Source organism: Martes martes (genome assembly GCF_963455335.1).
Source record: "Martes martes genome assembly, chromosome: 10".
Classification (NCBI taxonomy): Eukaryota; Metazoa; Chordata; class Mammalia; order Carnivora; family Mustelidae; genus Martes; species Martes martes.
This window is the reverse complement of record NC_137898.1, coordinates 41,954,330-41,978,741: the sequence shown is the minus strand read 5'-3', so window position 1 is coordinate 41,978,741 and position 24,412 is coordinate 41,954,330. Positions and strand designations below refer to the sequence as shown.

Sequence of the window (24,412 nt, the reverse complement as noted above, 5' to 3'; positions counted from 1 at the left end):
CTTTCAGTGGTGGCTATAAATAAGAGGTAAGATTGCATTCTATTCCTTTGTGGAGACATAGTGTGGTCTAAGGCAAACTCTATATTGTGACTTGTATTATTACCTTTATCGGAGGGTCAGCAAACTCAAATCGCAGGGCCAGCCAGCTGCGTGAAGAGGATCAGGTGGGGATTGTGTCAAATGGGAAAGGCTGTCTCTGTCCAAAAAGGGCAGCTGCTACTCAGGGCTAGCTAATTGTCTCCTATGTATAAGATATGGGCACCCATTCCAAGTATTTAAAAGATTGTGTGTGCCTAAAAAATATTTTGAGGGGTGAATTAGCAAGGAAGGAACCCGAAGACTAGAAAGTCCAGTTACCCGTTGGGCAGTTTTTACTGAGTGGGAGGAGATGCTCTGAGCCTGCTGGAGACCTTCCATGTGCCTATTTGCCTCTGTATGAACTTTTCTCTGAGCTTAAACTCCTAGGATGTCAGGTAGAAAGCAATCTCTGGGATGGCTGCTTCCAGCTCCCTCGTTCTACGGAAGTCTGGGGCCTAGAGAGAAAAGGAGGTGTCCAAACTCTAACGGGAAGTAGTAGTTCTGGGGAGGGCTGGCGTCAGGGCCTTGTTCTCCTCGCCCCTTGCTGTTGCCATTTCCATGGCTCGAGGGAGATGTTGGCACGGCAGAGATTGTTGGTGGGCCTGGGATCTGGCACTCTGCAGACTCTCGCTGTTACCTGGGCTGATGCCTGGCTGGTGGTTTGGGGAGGTATCAAAGTCTGTAGAAGTGTCTGGAACCCTCACCGTTTCCACTCGGTGCAGTTTCTCTTTGCTCATCTCCCTGTGTTACATTTTTATTTGTGCCTGGGCTCTGTGTTCATCTGTCACATGCCCCGGCCTCACTGTCGGGGGTAGGGACAACTGGGAGTCCTCAAGGCTTTCACACGGCCTTGCGCCATGCCTGACCCATAGAGGGCGCTGACTCGCTGGGTAAGATGGACATGTGGCTCCAAGGTCCCTGGCTTAGGATCCAAAAGTAGTGAGTTTAAGAGTCTTGAAGGACAAGGGCAAGTGTTTGATGGAGTTCCTTCCACCCACCCACTGGAGGATGTTTTCTTTCTTTCTTTCTTTTTTTAAAGATTTTATTTATTTATTTAACACACACAGAGGGAGAGAGAGAGAGAACAAGTAGGCAGAGAAGCAGGCAGAGACAGAGAGAGAGGGAAGCAGGCTCCCCGCCAAGCAGAGAGCCCCATGCAGGGCTCGATCCCAGGACCCTGGGATCATGACCTGAGCCGAAGGCAGAGGCTTTAACCCACTGAGCCACCCAGGCGCCCCTGAAGGTTGTTTTCCTATATGATCACTTGTCACTCCTTTTGTGTCATTGTGTGACTGCCAATGGGGGGGACATTTCATTGAGTAGAGTAAAAGGGATGTGCCTGATCTGGCTTCGATGCTCTGTGCACTGATGATTCAGAGCAATCAGTGGAAGGATCTTCTTGCCGTTTCTCTAGCTGTCTCTGCCAAAGAGTTTATAGGGCATAAACATGATATGCTGTATTGAAACTTTAAAAAAGGGGGGGAATCAGCCAAGCTCTGTATCCCATGTTCCTCTGAATTTCCTATAATACAGCCCACGAGGCAGGAGGAGGGCCTGGGGTTCTGCTCTGCTCTGCTCATCTTCCCACGATATCAGGCACAATGTTTCCACTGAGATTTGGGGGAGCCCTTTTGGAGTAAATTTGGAAGTCTTGCAATGTAGAGCAAAGGTGGACTGGAGTGGAGAAAACTAGTTAGAGAGAGGAGGTGTGCTCTCTTGGGTTCATTTATTTTTTTATTTTTTAAAAGGATTTTATTTATTTATTTGACACAGAGAGAGAGATCACAAGTAGGCAGAAGGGCAGACAGAGGGAGAGGGGGAAGCAGGCTCCCCGCCGAGCAGAAAGCCCGATGTGTGGCTCGATCCCAGGACCCCGAGATCATGACTGAGCTGAAGGTAGAAGCTTAACCCACTGAGCCACCAGGCGCCCTTCTTTTGGGTTCATTTGTTCTTCTGGTCATTCATCTAAAAATCCTTCATTCATTCACAAAACAAAATCTACTGTAATAGTTTTCTAAATGTCTAAGGAGTGCTTTTGTGTCCAAAACAAATGTCCTAGACTTCATTAGGTTTTACCGTTTGATTTACTAAAGCTTTGATTTTTAAACCTAGGTTTTCTTATAAATCTCCTCTATAAATCAAGAGGTTTTGTATAAATTAAGATGATTCCCACTTGTTATTTGATTAGTACTTTGTTAATTTAGATTGGACAAATTGAGTTTTGACAATTAGTACTGTTTGGAAACTTGGATAATTAGGTTTCCTTAAATATTTTAGACTGCATTCATAAATTTAATATGCCTGGTTTCTTCAAGTTCTTCAAACATCTGACAGGGTAGGCTCACCAGTCTAACAAGCAAAATCTCCTAAGCTCTTAACTCTTGCAAACCAAATAAACTAAAGTTAAAATGTCATAAATTAGGTTTTCTCAAACTCTCTAATTCTTTTTTACAGGCTGACTCCCAGTCCTTAAACCTTTCATCTTAAAAAGCTCGAATCGGAAAGGAGAACTCATTTAAAACTGAAATCAGAGGGCTGTTTTTATTTACATTCTTTAATATGTCCCATATTCTTTTAAGCATTATAAATATACAGAGATTATCCAGTGATCACAAAGATTTCATCCTGTACTTTATTCATATTATGATTTACTCCCTCAGCTCCCCTTCCCAAGGATTTAAAGTCATTTACTCCCAAGAAAGGGCAATACGTTTTTCATTTCCAGTGGGCTCTGAACCATCGTATGGGATCAAGCGTATGGGATCAAGACACAGGGATGGTCACGTCGTACTCCAGAATGATTGTTCCAGAGCCATAGCTGGATACACTGTAGTCCTCTCTGCTGTGTCCCCTGTGTCCCTTGAGCTGGAATCTTGTTTCACCATGTAGCAAACACAGATCTGTGTTCCTTTCACATTTCCATTGTAATCCGCTTCTGTAACCCCTTTCGACATTGCTCACCCGGACGTAGGTCAGTGGACTTTGGTACCCTGGGTGCAGGTTGTACCTAATTGCCTTTGCCACTTGATTGGATGCAGCTAATGTTCTTCCTGCCTGGATGGCTTCTGCATGCTTTCTACATTTTTTCCTGTCTGACTCTTCAGCCACATGTCTGGAGTCATTTTACAAACAAATGGCAGTTCCCCATTCGGTCACACGAGCATACCGAGAGACAGACCCCGAAACAAACTAGTTTTGAGCAAAAGAAAGGAATTTATTAATTCTCACTTTGAGCCTCCCAGCGGTTGCTTCTGTCTTCCCAGGGTCTCAGGTATGGCTGGATAGGGGCGCTCCTGTGACATCCTTCCTCTCAGCTCTGCTTCCCTCTGTGCTACTAAGCTGCCTTCTCAGGCAGATGAGGACGCAGTGGTCCCTGGAGGTTCAGGCTCCATTTGCATCCATTTGCATCTCTTCCAGAGTCCCGCTCCGTTCTTCTCGGTGTCTCCTGTGTGGTCATGCATGGTGGGGGAGTGCTTGTCTTAGGCCAAGTTAAAGAGATCATTCCAGCACTTGATGTCTGTTCAGAAGTTTATGGATGCCGTGAAAATCTAAGAGGGAGACCGAAGAGCCGGTGTCTAGCCCACGTTCCCTTGTTGGGGCAGCATTGTTATCACAGGCATCGCCTCCAACGACTTCACCTTCCAGTCCCATCTTGGAGTGCACTGCCTCTGATCTTGGTGGCTCGAGATCACTTACACCCTGAATCTGGGGGAAAGGTCAAGTTTGAAGTAACTGATTTTTACATCCAGACAGACTTGCCAGTATCCCAAAAGATCCAGAAGGGAGGGGGACATGGTTGGTTCTCCATAGACAGGGTTTCTGGCACAAAGACCGCTCTTGCTCAGCCCGGGCTGCCCTCGGTGTCCCTGTGTCTTCATCCTCATCCCTGGGGTCCCCACACCCACCTTCCCTGGCGGCAGTCCCTGGCTTCTCCCTGTTTGAGCCGGCTCAGTCAGGGTAGCCCTGAGATACTCCGGGCACCAATGCGGGAAGCAGCTTGTGTCCAATAAGGGCCCCATGCCCCACTGGAATAACAGCTTGATGTTGAAAGGCCATACGGGAGGAGGGAGTACAATTTCAAAGTGAAAACTCCGGGCCGTGGATTCATGGGCATCTGTTACTAACTTCCCGCCTTCTCCCTGCCAGCCACACTCCTCCCTTCAATCCTCTTTCTTCTTCACTGGATTATAGGAAATCGTAGATATATTAAACTGCTAACCTCAGAGAGCAGATGCAATTAAAGACTCCTGTGGCCTCTTATTTATTTATTTATTTATTTATTATGAATCATCGTGAGAGCCAATTTGGGCCCTTTTTCATCTGTTAGGTCCTGCTCCCTCCAGCAGAGCCACACGGTTGCCAGCCTCGGGCTGTCATCCACGTGTCCCCCCATAAAGAAACTGAGACGTCGGTGTTATGACTTGTCAAAGAATGAGCTGGGGGGAGGAGGCTGAGCTAAGAGTCCACAGCTGGGGGCAACTTGCTGTCGGAGCTTGTCCCGTCTGTCCATTGAGTGGAGTTCGGCCCCGAGGGGTTGGATAAGCATGAGCTGTGCACCTGGAGGTCGAGGGGATGTGACTCACCAAGGGGCGAGGTTGACGCCTGCTGCTGGAGGCGGGAGCGTGGACATGGCCCGTGTTAAGACCCTCCAAGCCTCCGCTTCTCCTGAGACCATGAGCCGTGTCCCGTTCTGGTGCTCGCTGGAAGCTGATACAGCGGAAAGCCTTTTGGGCTCACAGTAAAGAAGATGGCTCTGGAGTCAGAAGGGCTGGATCCAGGTCCTGGTCCATCTTTTATTGGCTGTCTGGTCTAATGCAACCTTGCCTGCCTTTTTTTCTTTTTTCTTTTAAAGATTTTATTTTGGGGCGCCCAGGTGGCTCAGTCTTTAGCCGTCTGCCTTCAGCTCAGGTCCATGATCCCAGGGGTCCTGGGATCGAGCCCCGCATCGGGCTCCCTGCTTGGTGGGAAGCCTGCTTCTCCCTCTCCCACTTCCCCTGGTTATGTTCCTGCTCTCGCTGTGTCTCTCTCTGTCAAATAAATAAATAAAATCTTAAAAAAAAAAAAAAAAAAGATCTTATTTTAGAGAGAGAGCACACACGTGAGTGAGGTGGGGTGGGGAGCAGAGGAGAGGGGAAGATAGTCTCAAGCTGATTCTGTTCTGAGCCCGACCCTGAGCTCGATCCCATGACCCCAAGACCGCAACCTGAGCCCACACGAGTCAGGTGCCCAACCCACTGAGCCACCCAGGCACCCACCTTTCTTACCTTTCTAAGCCTCAGTGCCTCTACCTGCACGATAGAACAAGAGTACTTACTTTTCCACTCGATCAAGTAGATCAGGTTACATTTGTACCGGAAGCTTCCTTTGTAGTTTACTCGACTTCTCACTCCCACGAGTTTAAATCCACGAGTATTTCCTAAGCACCTGCTGTATACCCACCGCCCTGCAACCAAACAGGAGAGAATGTGGCAGGCTTGGTTGGGGTGCGGGAGGTGGGCATCGTAGGTACAGGAACGAGGGGAGTCCCCGTCCCATGTCTGGGAAGAGGGACAACAAATGTAGAGTCTTGAACACAAGAACCCTCTTGGCTTAGAAGGGACAGGAGCCCATGGGATGGGAGCCGGTAGCGATGAAGAGGCAGGCACGAGGCAGGACTGGAGAGGGAGGCCGGATCGGAGGCTCGTGGGCATCAGAGTAAGGAGTTTGGGCTTTAAGTGCCTGAGAAGCCCATGGAGGGTATTAAGCAGCGGACGCATAGGGTGTGATTCATGTTTTAGAAAGATGGTCCTGGCTGCTGTGAGGAGAACAGATTGTTAAGGGTGAAGTGGGACATGGGGCCCAGCGGCCTCTTGGCGGTCGCCCAGGCAGAGCTGAGACCAGCTGGAGGTGCGGGGCAGCAGAAGAGGTGGAGGGCTGGGCATGTGGGGATACGTTTAGCAGGTAGATGTGGTAGGACCAGGAGATGGGTTAAAAGTCTTGGTGGCAGCGGGAGATGAGGAGAAAGAAGAACCATTGCTTGGAGTTTGGACGTGAGTGGCTGGGGGTGGCCTCGGTGGATTTGTGGTTTGGGAAATGGATTCTGTTTTAGATGTATCCTGGGGTGCTATTAGAGTTAGAAGTGCTAATAGAATTGACAGGTTTCTGCTGACTTCTGAGGCTTTTCTTTCCCTGGCATTTGACTCCAGGAGTGGAGTCCAGAGCCTTTGTAGAGCACCCCATGTTTGCCCTCTGACCCCCCGGGAGAGTGCCGCTCTTGACACTCTCTGCTTCCAGCAGTAGTCCCCAAGCCCACCGCTCATCCTATGCCGCTAGGTCTGGGAAGTAGCCATTCGCTTCTGCAGAGTTCCCAGGATGGACTTGAGGATGGGGTAGGAGGCAGGGAGCGTCTTCAGCCACCTCTGCCCAGGACAGCACCCTTCGTGTAGGGGAAGGTCTGTCTCCGCCACTTCGCCCAGCTCTCAGTCCAGAACAGCAAGGGTAGGCGGTGTCCTGGAGATGAGTCTTGTTAGAGGCAAGAAGAGCTTCGTCTGGGGCTTTATGCCGCAGGTACTTTCGGGGCTGGTATGCACTTGTCTGTGGTGTTGGCCTGAGCTGACCCGGCGTGAGGTTTTGGTGCTCAGGTTGTGTTTGTCTCGGCAGCTGGGATGACAGCAGCTCCGTCAGCAGTGGGATCAGCGACACCATAGACAACCTCAGCACCGATGACATCAACACCAGCTCCTCCATCAGTTCCTACGCCAACACACCTGCCTCCTCTCGAAAAAACCTGGATGTACAGGTAAGCGATGGGCTCCTCCAGCGGCCCCTGCCAGCAGGGAGCCTTGGGCTTGAGGACCAGGGGGGCTGTCTGGGGTGAGCAGGATCCCCAGTCCGTGAGATGAGGCCTGATCACATGCTCACTGCCTGTGCTCGCCTCTCACTAGCCCTGGCCTCCATCTGCAGAAAAAGGAGGTCAGGCAACAGGGAACTAGAAACAGGAATGGGGAAGCGTCACTGTTGTCTGTGAAACCATATTTCCTTCCTGGGCTTTCGTTTCAGAATCTGCTTTTTGTTGGTTTTTTGTTTGTTTGTTTGTTTTATTTATTTATTTATTTATTTATATCCAAAGAGGATGCTGGGCTCATTTGGTCATTCTGAGTCTGGAGTATGTGTCCCCTTCTAGCCACAGTGAGCTGCCACTGCCCAGGGTACAGGGCACACTCTGCAGAGTGATAGGGTGGGACCAAACATTGACAGTCTTGGGCTGGAAGACCAGTATGTCCTGACCAGTGGTGGGGAACTGTTGGGTCTGAAGGTCACATCCTCATGGTGATATTTGTCCGTTGGCTTATGGCATCACTCTTATTTTAAACCAGGTTTCATGTCAAATTTTATTTATTTTTAAGTATTTTGTTTATTTATTTGATAGAGAGAGTGTACAAGCAGGGGGAGCAGCAGGGAGAGGGAGAAGCAGGCTCCCGCTGAGCAGGGAGCCCGAAGCGGGGCTCAATCCCGGGACCCTGGGATCATGACCTGAGCCAAAGGCAGACACTTAACTGACTGAGCCAACCCAGCACCCCGGATTCCGTGTCAAATTTTAAAAATTGCATTATTTCACGTGAAAACAAGATTCTAATTTCTTTCAAAGATCAGAATGTATTGCTTTCTTGAGCCTAGATTCTCCACATGGCAATAATCAACAGGTGTCCAAGTGTCTGCCGCTTTCAGACAGGGAGTCCTTGTCCCAGCGTGCCCCAGCTGCTCCTGGCCAGCTGCACCCTTCAGTATACCTGCCAGACCCCAAGGTGCTGGAGTTTTCAGCCCCTACTTTTTTTTTTTTTTTTTAATTTTATTTGACAGACAGAGATCACAAGTAGGCAGAGAGGCAGGCAGAGAGAGAGGAGGGAGCAGGCTCCCCACCAAGCAGGGAGCCCGATGCGGGGCTCGATCCCCGGACCCTGGGATCATGACCTGAGCCAAAGGCAGAGGCTTCAACCCACTGAGCCACCCAGGCACCCCCAGCCCCTACTTTAAAACTCCGAGACTGAATGTCTCTGAGACTGTGTGTCTCCCGATACCGCGCTCCTTTCTGTTTGCTTCCAAAGTGGATTCGCGTGGGTGCTTTCACTCAACTTCACAGTGCTCCTTTGTGGGCAGAGGGATTGGTTCTAGCAAACCCAGTTTACTAGCAGAAAAGTGAGATGCCATCCTCATAGCCAGTCCCCAAGGTGGGACTGACCGGCGCAAGGACTGGTCAGCCGTGGTGGCACTGGCTTCTGTGGCCTGGGATCTTTTTCATGATGGCTCCCTCCCACCGGTGGCCACTGGCTGCGATGAAGCCACGCGAGGGTCTGTTTGGGACACAGTCTCCCAGAGGGGCCTGGGCGAGGGCAGAACTGACAGTGCTCTCTTCCTCACTCCCTTCCACACCAGCCTCCTTTCTCTCTTGTTTCTCTGCAACACAGGCGCTTCTTTGGAAATTTCTATGCGTTCAAAGATTTTTTGTTTGTTTTGGTTTTTTGTTGGTTTTTTTCTTAGAGGACTGGGCTAAATAAAGAACATGTCAGAGTGTGGGAGTACTTGTGTCCCACAGAAATGTGGACATGGACTCCCTGAGGAAGTATGTTGGGCGTCGCCTCTGGCATTGCCTGTGACTTCTTGAATTTGCACTTTCTCCGGAATTTCTAATTATTTTTGAGTGAGAGTTGAATTGTAGTGGTGGTGGTGGTGAAAGAAAAACACTACCCAAATTACGGAGGCACAAGATGTTGGGGGTGTGGATAACAGTCCATATCTTGATCTGAGTGGTAGTTATGAAAGTAGGTTAATTTTATAAAACCTGTCCAGGCTCTATACTTAACATTGTGCATGGAGTATGTGAACGCTATACCTCATTTTAAAAGGGTGATTAAAAAAAAGAAAAAAAACATACATATACCCCTCTGCTTGAGAGCGATCACTGTTCGATCAGTGATTAGACACAAGTTAGAAACACAGCCAGCCTGTGTCCCTGCCACTTACCCCTGCCAACTTTTTTCGCTTTCCTCGTGGACACTAATTTCTTTTTTTTTCCTGAGAGTCTTTTTAATTTCAGGGTAACAATAACAAGCTTTTAGACTCTCCTTAGATACTGAGGTGGGGAGCCCAGAGAGGAGAGAGACCGACAGACAGACAGACAGACAGGTTTGTGGCGGGGAGAAGGTTGTGGAGAGGGTCCAGGAGGGAGGGAGAGATGTATAAATCAATAGGTTTCTCTTTTGTTTACTTTCAAGGTAGGAACAGTCTTGCTTTTAGATGTCAGTTAAGCCAACAAAACACTATCAGAAGAATCTCTTGTCTTTGTTTTCCTCCCACGAAGGTGGGACAGGCATCTGTTTTCCACACTGATACAGAGTTAAACATCGGGGATTTACAAATGATTTCCTATCTGATAGACTCAGATTTAGTTAAGAGCAGCGCCCCCTGCTCTCTGACCAGCTGTTTGCTTTCATCTAGAAAATGTCACATCAGAAAAGGTTCAAGAATACAGCACAAACCTGTCTTTTGAGCTGGTGCAGAAGGTTGATTTCAAGGGATGGAAGGAGTTTAATATTCATTGGGTTGGTTTGTTTTTTGTTTTTGCTTTTTTTGTTTTTTGTTTTTTGGGGTTTTTTATTATTGTTGTTGTTTTTTGCTATAAAACTACCTGAGTTTAAAATACTGAGATAAAAATTAAGCCAGTATTTCGTGGAATAAAATAAAGGCGGACTTGCACCAATAGTTACTGAAATTCCCAGGGAGGTGGTTTCTCTGGCATCCCTTTGTTCCTGTGAGGGAGTATCTCCAAATATTTGAATCAGCGTAAATTGCAGCCTCGTCCCCTCCTCCCCTCATCCCACTCTGAGGAAAGCTAAGGGCCATTACTCCTCTCAGAGCAGCACCAGGCAACGGGAAGATGTGTGCTGCCATCATTCCCCAGGGCTCGCTCAGGTTTCTGTCACAGACTGGTTTCCCCCAATCGAACGGGGAGTGCACAGTGTCCCAGGCGAGGCGGGGAGAGGCAGAAGCAGCAGCCAGCAGACGGGCCGGGAAAGTAGGCTGAGGACAGGGTGCCTGGCCAGGTTTGCACATTGGAAGAGCTTCTGAGGGACTGCGAGAAGGAAACCCATCCAAGGAACAGGGAAGTCGTGGTCCAGAAGCCTAAGGAGCAGCCTTGTTAGCAGAGCAGATCACAGAGGAGCTGTCCTTGGGAGACAAGAGCCCCCTTTGTCTGTGAGGGACTGTCCTCCTGGAGGATGCTGAGAGGCACCGAGGGTGCCTTCGATGGGACGCACGTGCCCCGGTGTCCGGCCCCGGGTCTCTGATCACAGCTCCCCAGCGGGGCAGAGAATCTTCTAGCTTGAGGTCTGATAGCCTTTCAGTGAACTTCTGCCACGAGGACTGGTGAGTCTGGGCAGCCAAACCAGGTTGTGGGGTCAGGGAGAAGGGGGTGAGCTCCTGGTCCTATGGTATCCTCAGAGAAGCTGCTTAGCCTCTTCAAGCCTCTGCCTCTTGGTCTTAAAGTCACAGCAACTAGACTTGTCTCAAAGGAGGAGTGTGGTGGTGACATGGAAATACTTCATCTGAACATGCTCTCGTGGTTTCTCATTCTTGGTAGGTACTCAGGAGTTTCATTTTTTCTTTTTCCTTCTTTCCTTCCTTCCTCTAGATTACCTGCCCCTCTGCCTCCTTCCCTCCGTTCATGTCAGTAACCAAAGTTTGGCTGTGTTCTTAATATATCTTGCAATTCATTTTATATTTTGCAGCATTTTATTTTTAGGACAGTGTGTTGGTGGTAGAGGACTCGTGACAAACACCTCTCTCTCCCACGTGATCATTTGTCCATTCATGTCCTTGGTCATTCAGTATTTCCCCTCAGTCTGTGCAAGGTTCCATTCCAGGTGCCAAGATACAAAGAAGCGTCTATCAAAATGCCTTTAATTTTCACTGCCTGTGCAGTTTTTAGTATACATGGGGAGGAAGATAATCCCATGTGAGTTTAATTTTTGCTACTCAAGGAAACAAAATTCTGAGTTCTGTGGCAGGGATTCCTGTCCTGTGTGAGGCCTCGAGTGAGCCTGGAGCTCTTGGCTGTTCTCTAGCCGTTGGTCTGGATGTAGGGGTAGGGTTTGGCTGGGGGCAGGGAGGATGCCCCTTCCGCCCACCGGCTAGGTGCTGCTGCTTGTGACTGTAGGCAAGTCACTGTCCTTCTTCCCCCCTATACTTTGCTGGTCTGTCACATATGGATAATAGGACAAGCTCAGAGGGTTAGATGAGCTAATAATATATGCAGAAGGACACGGGGCCCACCTTGGTTCCACCTCTCACTCTGCAGATCAGCCTCCCTTCTGTGGGCCCTCAGTGGCGAGCCTCCAAAATGGCAGGTCTTCTCCCCACCTGTGTTTGGTTGTTTCCCTGCCTACCCTTTGGGATGAGCTAGTGGACTTCCAGGTAGGGGCAGTATGAAAATCTTTTCCAAAATTAGGAGCCGTTGGAAGTGAGAACAACTGACAAAGGCGTGGAGAGCCGAGGGAAGGACACAGCTCTTTGCACAGCCTCAGGCAGCTGTCTTGCTACCCTTCACTCGTCAGCTCTGCGAACAGAGAGGCTGGGAATTTTTCATTTTTTTTTTTTTAAAGATTTTATTTATTCATTTGAGAGGGAGAATGAGCGAGAGAGCACAAGCTGAGGGGGGAGAGGGAGAAGCAGACTCTTACCGAGCAGGGATCCCCATGCGGGGCTCGATCCCAGGACTCCAGAATCACAACCTGAGTCAAAGACGGGTGCCCGACCGACTGAACCACCCAGGTGCCCCACTTTTTCATCTTTTGATCTCTAGTGATGCTACTACATGATCTGGCACATAAACCAAGAAGGTTTTGTTAAGGAATTGAGAACCTAAAACCAGTAGAGTGTCCCAGGCCTGCTATGCACAGTAGTGCTGGGAAGGCTACTGCCCTGGGCCTAGTTGGGGCTGTGATGGTTGGATGTTCCGTCTAGAGGGAAGATCCAAGTCATAGTCCTGGGCCAAGACCATGTGCCTTCCCTCTGTCACTGGGTAAATCAGAGGTCTTGGAGTCGCACCCAGAGGCTAGGCTGGAGCTGCTCTGGGGCTGGAGTTGGGGCACAGCCAGCCAGTATGGAAGGGGAATCTACTCGGTGTAGGTATTGTGTGAGGTATTGTGTGAGGTATTGTGTGAGACATGCGGAACTGTCTCTTGTCCTTCGACTTACTCTCCAGGAAGGCAGTGTGGCGTAGTGGTTAAAATCTGGCCTCTGCATTTAAGACTTCCTAGAATCCTTGGCTAGCCACTTCCTCACTTGGAAGTGAGTCTTGGGCAGTTTTTTTTTTCTACTCTGTGCCTCAGTTTTCATAGGTAAAGTAATAATATGAACTGTAACTTCCTCATGGATTTTTGTTGAGGATTCAATTAAATGATACATGAGAAGCACCTTGGCCCAGTGCCTAGCACATAGTAAGTGCTTAATAAATGTTAATTGTCACTGCTACTACTCTTAGCATCACTACAATCTGATTAGGGAAAATAAGGAATAGGAACATGTAAAGAATAACTAATAATAACTAATACCCAGATGGTAGTTAAGTGCTAAGTTTTCAGTATTTCCTGGAGTGTGTGGGAATGTGTCAGAATGTACTTGAACATAAGCTCCAAGAAGTTAATGACTTGTACTTGTTCTTACTCATTTACTACAATGGGGTCCCAGGCCCCATAAGTTTGCCTGGTGTATGGTGGCACCCAGGAAATAATCGTGGATTGAATGCTTCTAAAAGTACTCTCTTTCCTGTCTCAGGACCTTTGCATGTGCTGTTCCCCCCTGCCTGGCATGCTCTTCCCTAAACTCTTCTCAGTAAGTTCCTTCTCACTCTTCAGGGCACTTTTCAAAAAGGCCTGACCACTGTCCCCCATCTTCCTCCTCATCAACTGAATTACATCAGTGTATTTCTATTTCTTACTCCTTGTCCTTTCGCTTATAAAATTTCATAATTCATCATTACTCATTTATTTGTATTTACTTAGCCAACCGCTGCCTCTTTCCCTGGATCGTAGGCTCCAGAAGGGATGGGACTTAATCTGACACTTGGATCCTCAGACTTTCCATGGCGCCTGGCAGATGGCGGGCTTGGAGGAACTCTGGTTGAAGGAATCGACTGGAAGTGTTCAGAGGAAGAAACACGGGCTGGAGTAGCTAGGACAGGGAGGGGGTCACTTAAGCCTCAGCTCATCTGTAAAGCTGCGATGAAGGCGTCTTGTCATGACGCTCCTTAACCGGAGAGTGGTTGGGATCGGAGACCGTTTTGTTGAAGGGTGCTGTCGCTAGAAAAGCATGAGTTCGTTGGTTCCCTCCTTTGCTCGTCAAGCCTTGATGCAGCTCCCGCTGTGTTCAGAGGCAGGAACACCCTGTCTCTGTCCCTTGCCACAGCTGAACGGGGAGCTGCCCACAGCCAGGGTGTGAGTCTTTTGTCTCCCTCCTCCTTCTGGTGCCTAGTACCCGGAGGGAACTCAGTATATGTTTGAGGCATGACCAAACCAGGAAAGGTACCATCGGGTGGCTGTGATGGAGAACTGGAATTTAGGAAGGATGCAGGGTTGAGGGGGCAGAGAGAGGCTGTGGTGGTGACCGAGAAGTGACTTAAGTGGGGCTTGTCTGTGTTCAGCTTTGTCCCATACCATGGTATATCCACAGAGGAAGGCACGGATACTAGTACTACTCTAGGGTGAAAGGCGTTAGGCCAGATTCTTGCCAGGTAATCATTGTGATTTCCTGCCCTAATGGCGTTGCCTACTGTTGGTAGTCAGGTATAGCAAACACAGGCCTTGTCATTCAGTGTGGCCAGCCTAGAGTGTTGCTAACAGCCACCTGCATTCACTGCTCCGTTTCTCCCTCCTGTCATCCCCTCGGACTGGCCCCTGCCCCCTAGGGAGGCTCCCAAAGCATTCTGGTTAGCTTTGTGTCTTTTCACTGGGGTGAATCATTAACATCACACTTCTGTCCCCTCCTGGGTTCCATGGCCAGCAGGTCAGGGCTCTTCCAAAGAAAGCTAGCTAATTATAGCCCTCGTCTGAACCAAATCCCACAAGAGGAGCAAAGCAGTGGCATATAAATGGAGCGGGGTGGGATCCGGCACCCCGGCTCTGGAGGGTTTGTCTCCTCCCAGCCCCTCTGTCTCTCTCTGCTCGGTGTGGAATCAGCAGCCACCCTTGCATGCTCGATCGGCGTGTGAGGCTGCAGCGCTGTGCTAGGAAGACGACAGAACAAAGGGAAACAGGCCAGGAGGCTGGGTGCTGGATGAAGAGAGGTCTCCAGAGTTAGAAGCGCTTGTCGCCACGCGGCAAAGAGTTGGTGGCTGAATCCTGGCCACGTCTCGGTCTGCTCACGTTTCTCCTCTGTGGGGCTCTGTTCCCCTTTCCCCCGGCCCCTCCTACTTCTTACTCCCTTCTAGGACATAGTTATATTCTGTACTTTCCTCGAGCCAAAAAAAAAAAAAAAAAAATCAGGCTTTCTAGCAAGATAACCAGACTGTAAAGGCCCAGACATTTTCTAGTTGTCGTCTGTCGTGGTGCTGGCGTTCTCGCTGCGGGCTGAGGGGATCCGGCCTGGGATTCTGGAAGGACTCATTCAGCGTCTCATCCACAGACCGACGCTGAGAAGCATTCCCAGGTGGAGAGGGGGTCCCTGTGGTCGGGCGATGACGTCAAGAAGTCCGACGGAGGCTCAGACAGCGGCATAAAGATGGAACCCGGGTCCAAGTGGAGGCGGAATCCCTCGGACGTGTCTGACGAGTCTGACAAAAGCACGTCGGGCAAGAAGAGTTCGGTCATCTCACAGACGGGCTCGTGGCGCCGAGGCATGACTGCGCAGGTGGGCATCACCATGCCGAGGACGAAGGCAGCTGCCCCAGCAGGCACGCTCAAGACCCCTGGAACCGGTGAGTGAGGGGCTGTGCTGTCTCACATCTGCCTTTGTCGGTCTGAAAACCGAAACCTGCAGACACTCGAGCAAGAGCTTCAGTCCCCATCAAGGGCAGCTATTTCTTCTTCGAGTTTAGATCTGCCAGTAACTAGCTTTCGGGAAGGTTCGCATCCCTGCATTTTCCCATGTGGAAAGAGGTCCGTGTGTAAGCCTCAAGCTCGGCAGGTGCTTCAGCGGCCAAAGGGGACAGAGTGGGCTTAACCAGGTGCTAGGGAAGAGCCCACACACCTGTGTGCAGGCTTTTCAAGGACGTGAGTTTACGAGCTGCCTTTATGTCAAGTTCACGTTGCCCGTGATTTAGGGACGTGTGTTAACAGAGTAGTGTGTTTGCAGGAAGGCAGAGATGCCTCCTGAAAACATTAAGGAGAGCCTTTGAATGGCCAGAGAAGGAAGAAAGGTAAGTAGAAGGCAGGATCTCTTGCCCAGACATACCAGCGATTGGCCCGTTTTGCTTTGTTCTGGGTAAATGTAGGCTGGTTTGCAAATGAGGAGAGTCACTGACATCTCCTAGAGGGCTCACGGCGACAGTAGTGGGGTAGATTATCTTTAGAAAAAGCTCTTTCCTTTGCCTTCCAAGGCTACTGCTTTCCCCAAGGAAAAAGTGAACCAGTTCTTTGGAGGAGGGGATGATTGTAAGCAGATGGGTTGTTGGTGTGCACGCTAACCTTGCTGCTTTCTCCCTTAGGAAAAACAGATGATGCAAAGGTGTCTGAGAAAGGAAGGCTGTCTCCCAAAGCTTCCCAGGTGAAGCGGTCCCCGTCAGACGCAGGCCGCAGCAGTGGCGACGAGTCCAAAAAGCCCCTCTCCAGCAGTTCCAGGACCCCCACTGCCAATGCCAACAGTTTTGGGTTCAAGAAGCAGAGCGGCTCGGCCGCTGGGCTTGCCATGATCACAGCCAGCGGGGCTACGGTCACCAGCAGGTCAGCCACACTGGGCAAGATCCCCAAGTCGTCTGCACTCGTCGGCCGGTCCACCGGCCGGAAGACGAGCATGGACGGGCCTCAGAACCAGGACGATGGGTATCTGGCTCTCAGCTCCCGGACCAACTTGCAATACCGGAGTTTGCCAAGGCCCAGTAAGTCCTCCAGCCGCAACGGGGCTGGGAACAGGTCTAGCACCAGCAGCATTGATTCCAACATCAGCAGTAAGTCTGCGGGCCTGCCGGTGCCCAAGCTGAGGGAGCCTTCCAAAACGGCCCTGGGCAGCTCTCTGCCGGGCCTGGTCAACCAGACCGATAAGGAGAAAGGCATCTCATCCGACAACGAGAGTGTGGCTTCCTGTAACTCGGTGAAAGTGAACCCAGCCGCCCAGCCTGTGTCCAGTGCGGCACAGGCGACCCTCCAGCCGGGAGCCAAGTACCCCGACGTGGCCTCTCCCACGCTCCGCAGGTAAGTGGATCAGTGGTGCTGAGCAGAGCTGGAGTCTGTGGAATGGCATCCTGAGCGGATCATTTTTTGTTCCTTGGTGAAAACAGCCTGTTTCTCCACGTCTGTTTAGTCAGAACCTGCCAGCAGTTTTGTACTCAGCTGATTATTTTCCCATGTGGGGAGGAAAACACCCAGCTGTCATCCTGGGGTCAAATCTGGAGTCCGCCTGCATCAGCCACTGTGGGTCCCTTCTTTACAGTTTTGTATCAGTTTCCTCATCTGTAAAATGGGAACGCCTACCTGAGATTTCATGTGAAGATTAACCTGTGTAGCCGTATCTGGCCCATAGTAGGTGCTCAGTCAGACCTAGCTACTGTCCAAGATGAGATCTTAATACACCCCTAGACCCCAGGTGGGCATATGAGGAGAAGGCAAAGGATCTTTTTCCCACCCTTGTCTTATTAATTCTGTGGCTGAGATTCTACATCGTTATGCCAGACTGTGAGCTCAGCCAGATCCTTCTCTCAGCTAGCCCAGCATGCTACCCCCCACCACACACATACTTTTTTATACTGCATGCTTAATTCCAAATTTGTTTCTGAAATTCTAGCTTTCTTAAAAAAAAAAAAAAAACAAAGACAAAAAAACCTTTTAAAGCAGAAGTGTTTCTGAAAAAGAGAAATTGATTTCTTATTTCCTTAAAAAGGCATTTCCCTGATTTCCACACTGAATGGGAATTTTTATGTGGAAATAGTGTTTTTTAAGCAGTTCCTTTTAAAATGTGTATAGCTTTTGCTTGCTGGTATCACCTCATCCTCCTCTCTGCTGGACCATCCTCAAACTGTAACGGCATAGGACAGAGCTTATCTTACCTTCCCAGGAAATGGCTTATCTTAGGAAAGAGTGTGAGTCCCAGATAGAAAATTAAGTACTGAAAAATAAAAATTATGTGCACATATACATATTTGGGGGTGAATAGGAATGTCTGAAAAGACTTCAGAAGAAGCCTGCCACGTGAAAGGTTGTGGTGAAGCAGTTCACTGTTCTTTGTCTAGACTTGATTATTAGAATTTCAGTAATGATTGTTTTTTCAGCAGAAGGTCCTATCGGGCTGCTCTTTGTTGTTCTAACAGATTGCCTTGTAAATGAAAATTTCCTCTGCTTCTTGCCTCAAGTAGTATATGTAATATTCGCTCTTTGGTATTATAGATTTCCTTTAGTAACTACAAAGGTATTTTACTGGACCCTTAGGCTACTGTTACAGAATACTTGAAAATGCATGCAGATTCTTAGGCTCGACACTGAACAACTTTCAGCCAAATCCTGTTAATTACATTTTTCCTAAATCATTAGGAGGTGTTCTTAATTTCCTCTTTGTGCCTTAGTGCAGAGAAGAGAAATCTTAGATCCAGTGATAGCGCTCTTCAAATGACTGGAGGGACCAGCAGACAAAAGCCTGGGCTTTTTTTTTGGAGGAGAATTAGGAGCACCAAGTAAAAGGGAAGAAGATGCATAGGATTTTGGTTTTCTAGTGACTGAAAGGGCTTGACAGTGGAGTGAGTTACCCTTAGAGGTAGGGAACTTCCTGTTACTGGAAGTATGTAGGCACGCCAAAGCCAAGACTCTGCCAGAGGATATCTCATTCTTTAGTTGTCATCAGGCAAAAAAGTATTTTCTTTTCTTTTTTTTTTTTTAATAAAGATTTTATTTATTTATTTGACAGAGGGAGAGAGATCACAATTAGGCAGAGAGGCAGGCAGAGAGAGAGGGGGAAGCAGGCTCCCCGTTAAGCAGAGAGCCTGATGCGGGGCTCGATCCCAGGACCCTGAGATCATGATCTGAGCCAAAGGCAGACGCTTAACCCACTGAGCCACCCAGGTGCCCCAAAAAAGTATTTTCTAATCTGTTACCAGATACTGTAGTGAGGATTAGTTATGTGTGCGTATGTTTGTTTTTATGGTAATTGGGATTTGTAAGGACTCCCGGGAGAGAAAAAAGATGAGACTCCTACCACGGAGTAGCTGGGTGCAAGGTGACCTGCCTCTCAAGAGAGGTGGTGGTTTTGTCCCTGCAGAGATGCACATTCCAGCAGGGTTTGGTGGATAGAATGACTTGCATTCCTAGAGCATGTCCCCATCCTTGGACTTTAACACTGTTTTGCCATTCTTCACAGAGAGTCCTGTTGCCAAAGGAAGAGAGAGAACCATGGGCCATTCCGTGTTTTTCTGGCAGCACATTTCCAGTCATCAGCGGGGGGATGACATGAAATGACATTTCTGTCCCCAAGACCCAGTGCATCTGCTCTTACATCTCATGACCCCGGCAAGATTTCTGTGTAGATCGTTGGGTAGGAGTAGCCTCCCATCTTTCAGATGGGCCATCACTTGAGAAATCTGGGAAGATACTTTTCCCAGGCGCCCCCCATCCAGATCTAGACTCGTCTTCTTGATCAGTTCATGTCATTCTTAGAGACCAAACAACCGAAACCTTTGGAAGTGAACTGAGTACCTGCTTTGTGCCTGGGGTCTCAGATACAAAGATGATTAAGACAGCTCTTTTCCTCTAGATGTTTCGGGTCTGGGGCAATTTTCTAGTTACCCTATTTATGGAAATGAAGGGAAGCAAGATCTGGGACCACCATGGCTAGGCCTATTGAAATTATCCCACATGGCCCTAAGGGTCTCGGCTACAGCCTCGAACTTGAAGCTGGAGCCTTGTGAGACACCGGTGTCTGGACTCCTGCATGGCGGCCTTTCCCAGCGGAGCACCATTAGCCATTTCAGTAGCAATGACTGTGCCCCCTCCCCAGGATTCTTAGTGCTCCTGTACTTGTGCCCCACCGTTCTTTAATAGCTCGGCACCCCTCGTTGCTGGCTGTTCAACCTGCACAACCCTTTGTCTCTTCACAGACTCTTTGGTGGGAAGCCTACCAAGCAAGTGCCCATTGCCACAGCAGACACCATGAAAAACTCAGTGGTGATCTCCAATCCTCATGCCACCTCGACCCAGCAAGGTAACTTAGAGTCCCCCTCAGGCAGTGGCGTCCTGAGCAGCGGAAGCAGCAGTCCTCTCTACAGCAAGAATCTGGATATCAACCAGTCTCCTCTAGCCTCCAGCCCCAGCTCAGCCCATTCGGGCCCTTCCAACAGCCTCACCTGGGGCACCAACGCCAGCAGCTCATCTGCACTCAGCAAGGACGGCCTGGGCTTCCAGTCGGTCAGCAGCCTCCACACCAGCTGCGAGTCCATTGACATCTCCCTCAGCAGCGGAGGGGGGCTGAGTCACAATTCCTCCACGGGCCTCATCACCTCCTCTAAGGACGACTCCCTGACTCCCTTCGTCAGAACCAACAGCGTGAAGACCACGCTGTCGGAGAGGTTGGTGCCATGCGCCTGTATCTCTCAGAGAGACACCCTCCTGCAAGTCAAAGGGTTTATGTTAGGAATCCCAAATGTTAGTTCCCTTTTGCCTGGGAGAGTGCGCTCTTTCTAGCCACTGCTGTCTTTTCCGTGGGGATGCCAGGCTGGGATGGAATTCAGCTTGGCTCTCCTTCCTGTTACCTTTTCCATCGCGGTTATTCTCCGTGCTTGGAGCTGCTGGTGGCGGCGGAGGGAGGGCTGCAGATTTAATGCTCCCGTTGGAAATGGCATTCCTCCTTGGAGGTCCTTCCATTTTATCCTGTTCGTTCATCAGCTGCTCGTCCCCCCCATTCCCCCCCCCCCCGTCATCGTGCAGGCAGAGCGGGTGGCAGGAGACATTTCTAGGCAGTGGGGTGGACTTGGTGGGTATCACAGCAGGCACCCTCCTATTAAAGGGCTGCCAACCAGAGTGATCGAGACACTCAAAGCGGCCTCAGAGCCCCGAATTTCACCGCAGTGTGCTGTGTGTCTTGTTCTCCACGTAGGCCAGAACGCCGGGATGCGCGTTGGGAATGAGAAAAAAAAATGTTCTAATCATTGTGTGTGTCCGACCCCTCCCCTTTCTTCCCATCTAATGTTCCTTCTCTTATTTTCTACCTGCCTGGACTTCTAGCCCTCTCTCTTCCCCTGCTGCTAGCCCTAAGTTCTGCAGAAGTACTCTGCCCAGGAAACAGGACAGGTAATGACATTGTAGGCCTGGGAGCCCACCGAGCCTCCAGGTTCCTCTGCCCATCTGTGTCAAGCCAGACGTCTTGTGTGAGGCTGTTGGCCTGAGGCTGCCGCTTGTGTTCGTGGCTCTGCTGTACGCTGTGACCCCAGACATGCCAGGGAGGGTCTGCTCCGCTGTTCACCCCAGCCCTAGAAGCGGTGGAGTTGGGCCGGCCCGTCCCTCCCCAGCTTGGGAAGGAAGCTCAACCGCTTGAACTGGGGCGGCAGACGCCCTCCTTTGCATCTCCGCCCCCCTGTGGCATGCTCCTGCTTCCCAGCTCCCCACCCTTTCTTCCCTCTCTCTCCCCTCCCCCTCCCAGCCCAGAAATGATCTCCCACCCACTGTGCGGCGGGGCCCTCACCTTTGTCTCCCCTGCCCCTACTCCCCACGCAGCTGGCTCCCTTCCCTTCCAGAAAATCCTTTCCTGCTGTTTGGCTGGTGCGTCTCGCAGGCTGTTGTGTTCTGTGTGCCCGTTTCCTGGAATGATCGTGAAAAAGAGGACATGGAGGGATGAGGTTCTGCAAACTTAGAGGCTCGCTTGCCCCTAGCTGCCCTGTGGGTGGGCCTCAGAGATGGATACTGACCTCCAGTTTGTGGGGGAGCCTCAGCTTGGCCAAATACAACAACCAGATGTTGTTTCGTGCTAGGAAAAAAAAAATTAATGAAAATCCTCTTCACCCCGTCCGTGGCAAAAACTTTGTTTTTGTCAGACTCACAGACCAAGCCTTTAAAACCTTGTTCTTTGGAAATCCAAATGCCTTGACTTTATCAGCAGGCAAGTTGAAACCTGCCCACACCCGGGCCCAGGGCTCCTCACCAAGCTACACCAAACTAAGAGGGACCTGGAATTCAGGTTGTTCCAGGTGAATTCCAAATATGCAGACTGCTGGCCTCTTGACACCCTCCAGCAAGTCCCTTCTCTCACATGGAGTCATCGTCAATGGCATTTGGGGAGGGTCAGATGCAGGGGTGCTGGCATCTCTCTCTCCAAAAAGCAGGGGTGCTGGTGCAAGCCTGGGTGACTGGGCAGCAGCAGGGGTGGGCTCTGCTTCGACCTGGGGCAGCCCCTGAGTTTTGCTTTGCATCTGTGACAAAAGAGAAAGTTTGGGGTCCAGTGGATGGCTCAGGCCTCCTGGTGCCTCAGGGTATATAAGGTGTGCGCTGGGGTCGGCCAGGCCCAGGACCAGGTGTCTCTTGTTTTCCGTGGATGTGGATGTCTTGCATGAGCAGCTGGATAGAAGGGAGCGCTCCCTGGTGCCGTGAGTCTCTTGCTCCAGATCTCCGGCCCCTCCTTAGCCTTTCCCTCCTTCCCTTGCCTGCTTTCCCTGTGCTTCTCTGAAGTTCTCATTTTTGTTTTAACTTTCCTACAGTGACCCGCACCTTGATAGGAACACTTTGCCTAAAAAAGGACTCAGGTATCTGCGCTTCCTCTTTCCGTCCATGCCATCTGGTGTGGCTTTGGGGCTTGGCTGCGTGACCCTCATGGCTGGGGGAGGAGTGAGGGCTGGGCTGGGCTGGGGTCCCCGCTTTGGCCACCGCAGCAGGACCCTCTGAAACGGGGGCTCCCCTGGCACCCTCTCATTCTCATCGCTCCATCTGTTGGCTTTTTTGCTTGGGCAGAGGCTGTGCTTTTTCAGGCTTATTATCGTGAAAGCCATCTCATGAAGAACACCCCTTGGCAAGCCCAGAGGGCAGGGACTGCCTCTCCTGGGACCACAGGGTTCCATCAGTGAGCTCTTCACCCTGACCATTCTGTTCACGGCTGTCTTCCGAAAGAAAGGACGTGACTTACGGCACGTTGGTTAGCCAGGACATGGGCAAAGAAGAGAAACAATCTCCCCAAGTTGGAAAAGATTCAACTTTGGGGGCCATAGAAAATTACTAAAGACAGGTGCTTTGTCTTTCCTATAAGTATTCTCATTGAAAATTGTGTCTGTTTTTGGTGCGGGACTAGACAACGGGTGTGATGATTGGCTTTGGTATAAAGAAAAGACTGCCGGGAAGGAACGTCCTTCCATTCATCGTTAAGTCGTGGCTCATTTTTGGTGCAAGTCCTGGTTAAGCAAGATGCCGTAAGTCACCGTTGCTCACGCCATCTCCTTCCCTTTGCCAGCCCGAGGGACTCGAGTTCTAACGCCTGCCCCGCGGTCCTACTGTATGACGGTTGCCACTGTCATTTCCCCTGCTCTTTCTTCGTAGCATTTGCTTCACACTGCACTAAGCATTAAGTGCTTTCGCAAAAAAAAAAAAATGGAACTTGGAATGAAATGTTTCATTGCTGTCATGTCTGTCTCTGGTTAATAACCTGCAGCTCTTAAGGCTGAGAGCATTTTGAGCAATAATGTGAGGTAGGTATCAATGCTGCCTTTCAGTAGGGACTCGAGGAAAGCCAATTCTGAGACTCTAAGAATAAGAGTATTGAAAATGCCCCAACAGACGTCCTGCCAGAGGAAGTCCAGCACTGTGGCCATAGAGGAGGGAGTTGGCAAAGGCCTTTGTGCTTCACGGTTTTCTTCGTGCCTCTGAGGGCTTCATACTAATAATACTTAGTTCATGGCCACTCCCAAGACGAGTTTGACATTGAGGCCCTACTCTTGCCTCCAAAGCGTAATTATCTAGGAAGCTAACCCCTCTAAAGAATAACATTTTTAAAATATATATTTTTTTCCAGTGGATCTATTCTATCAAAATGATGTAGCTTTAAATTTTTTTTTAAGATTTTTATTTATTTGACACAGAGAGAGAAATCACAAGTAGGCAGAGAGGCAGGCAGAGAGAGAGAAGGGGAAGCAGGCTCCCTGCTGAGCAGAGAGCCCGATGCGGGGCTCGATCCCAGGACCCTGAGATCATGACCTGAGCTGAAGGCAGAGGCTTTAACCCACTGAGCCACCTGGGTGCCCCTAAATTGTTTTTTTAAATTTCAGAATAGAGATACATGCTAGGCTATCTTCATGCAATTGATGGGACCTAGAAAATTGTATGTCCATCAGCCACAGCAGATACACTCTGCCTGTCCCTCCTAGCTCCTCCCTCCCCACACATTCACGCACAATGCCAAGATACCAGCAACTCTTCTTCTCGAGTCCGGAGAATCCCTCTGGTTCCATAATCAGTAGCCGCCCCACAGTAATCTGTGTGTAAGTCCAAAGGTACTCTGGCCACTGGGTACTTCAGAAATTTGAGATGCTGCCTGTGGGCATGATGAGAAGAGCAGGATTTTGGAATCAGACGTAAAATGGATGAAATGTCAGCACGTGATGCGAGGCAGGCCCTCCCCTTCTTTCAGTGTAAAGTGGGGATAGTAGCCTCTGCATGGCTGGGTGGGTGGGAGGTGTTTTCAAGATGCCTGTGCAGGCACCTGGCACAATGGGGACCTTGAATACACCATTACCAGACCTCTTACATAATAAGTGAGGAGCTGGGTCCCGTGACTTCTGTGGCACCCAGTGATTTGGGGTTCCTGTTACAGAGACTTACCGAGGCTTCGTTGCAGCAAACACAGTGTCGTCACGCTTTCTGTCGCGTCTGGTTTCTGATACGCTGGGACGCGAGGCCACTTACATGCGCCCGAGAATGCAGCTGCCATGAGCTATTGAATTAAAACTCCCTCGAAGCTCTGACAGCAGCTCCTTCGGCTGCCCCAGCCCCGTCAAGGTGGGGGCTTTGAAATGACACTATCGTGAATCAACATGTTACAGATACGCCCAGGGACGGCTCCTTTGAGCCTTTACCGATCTTGCTCCCTTTATCCTCCGCACTGAAAAGAATTGCAGTTTTCCCCAAAGGCAGCCAAGTAGCAAAAAAGGTTTGGAGAAACTTATGAAGTTTCAGGATATGTACTGATGTGA

The 24,412-nt window shown here is 49.9% G+C and overlaps 1 protein-coding gene across 2 annotated transcripts in view; it reads left to right on the top strand.

The window, feature by feature from the left end:
* Positions 1–24,412, top strand: part of NAV2 (neuron navigator 2) — a 394,477-nt gene that overhangs the window by 309,865 nt on the left and 60,200 nt on the right. For both annotated transcript variants that reach the window (XM_080816815.1, XM_080816814.1), the window contains 6 exons: positions 6,718–6,856; positions 14,734–15,025; positions 15,755–16,457; positions 19,346–19,813; positions 20,469–20,534; positions 21,935–21,979. In XM_080816815.1, the coding sequence (XP_080672941.1) occupies positions 6,718–6,856; positions 14,734–15,025; positions 15,755–16,457; positions 19,346–19,813; positions 20,469–20,534; positions 21,935–21,979 (1,713 nt within the window). The remainder of the gene's footprint in view (positions 1–6,717; positions 6,857–14,733; positions 15,026–15,754; positions 16,458–19,345; positions 19,814–20,468; positions 20,535–21,934; positions 21,980–24,412) is intronic.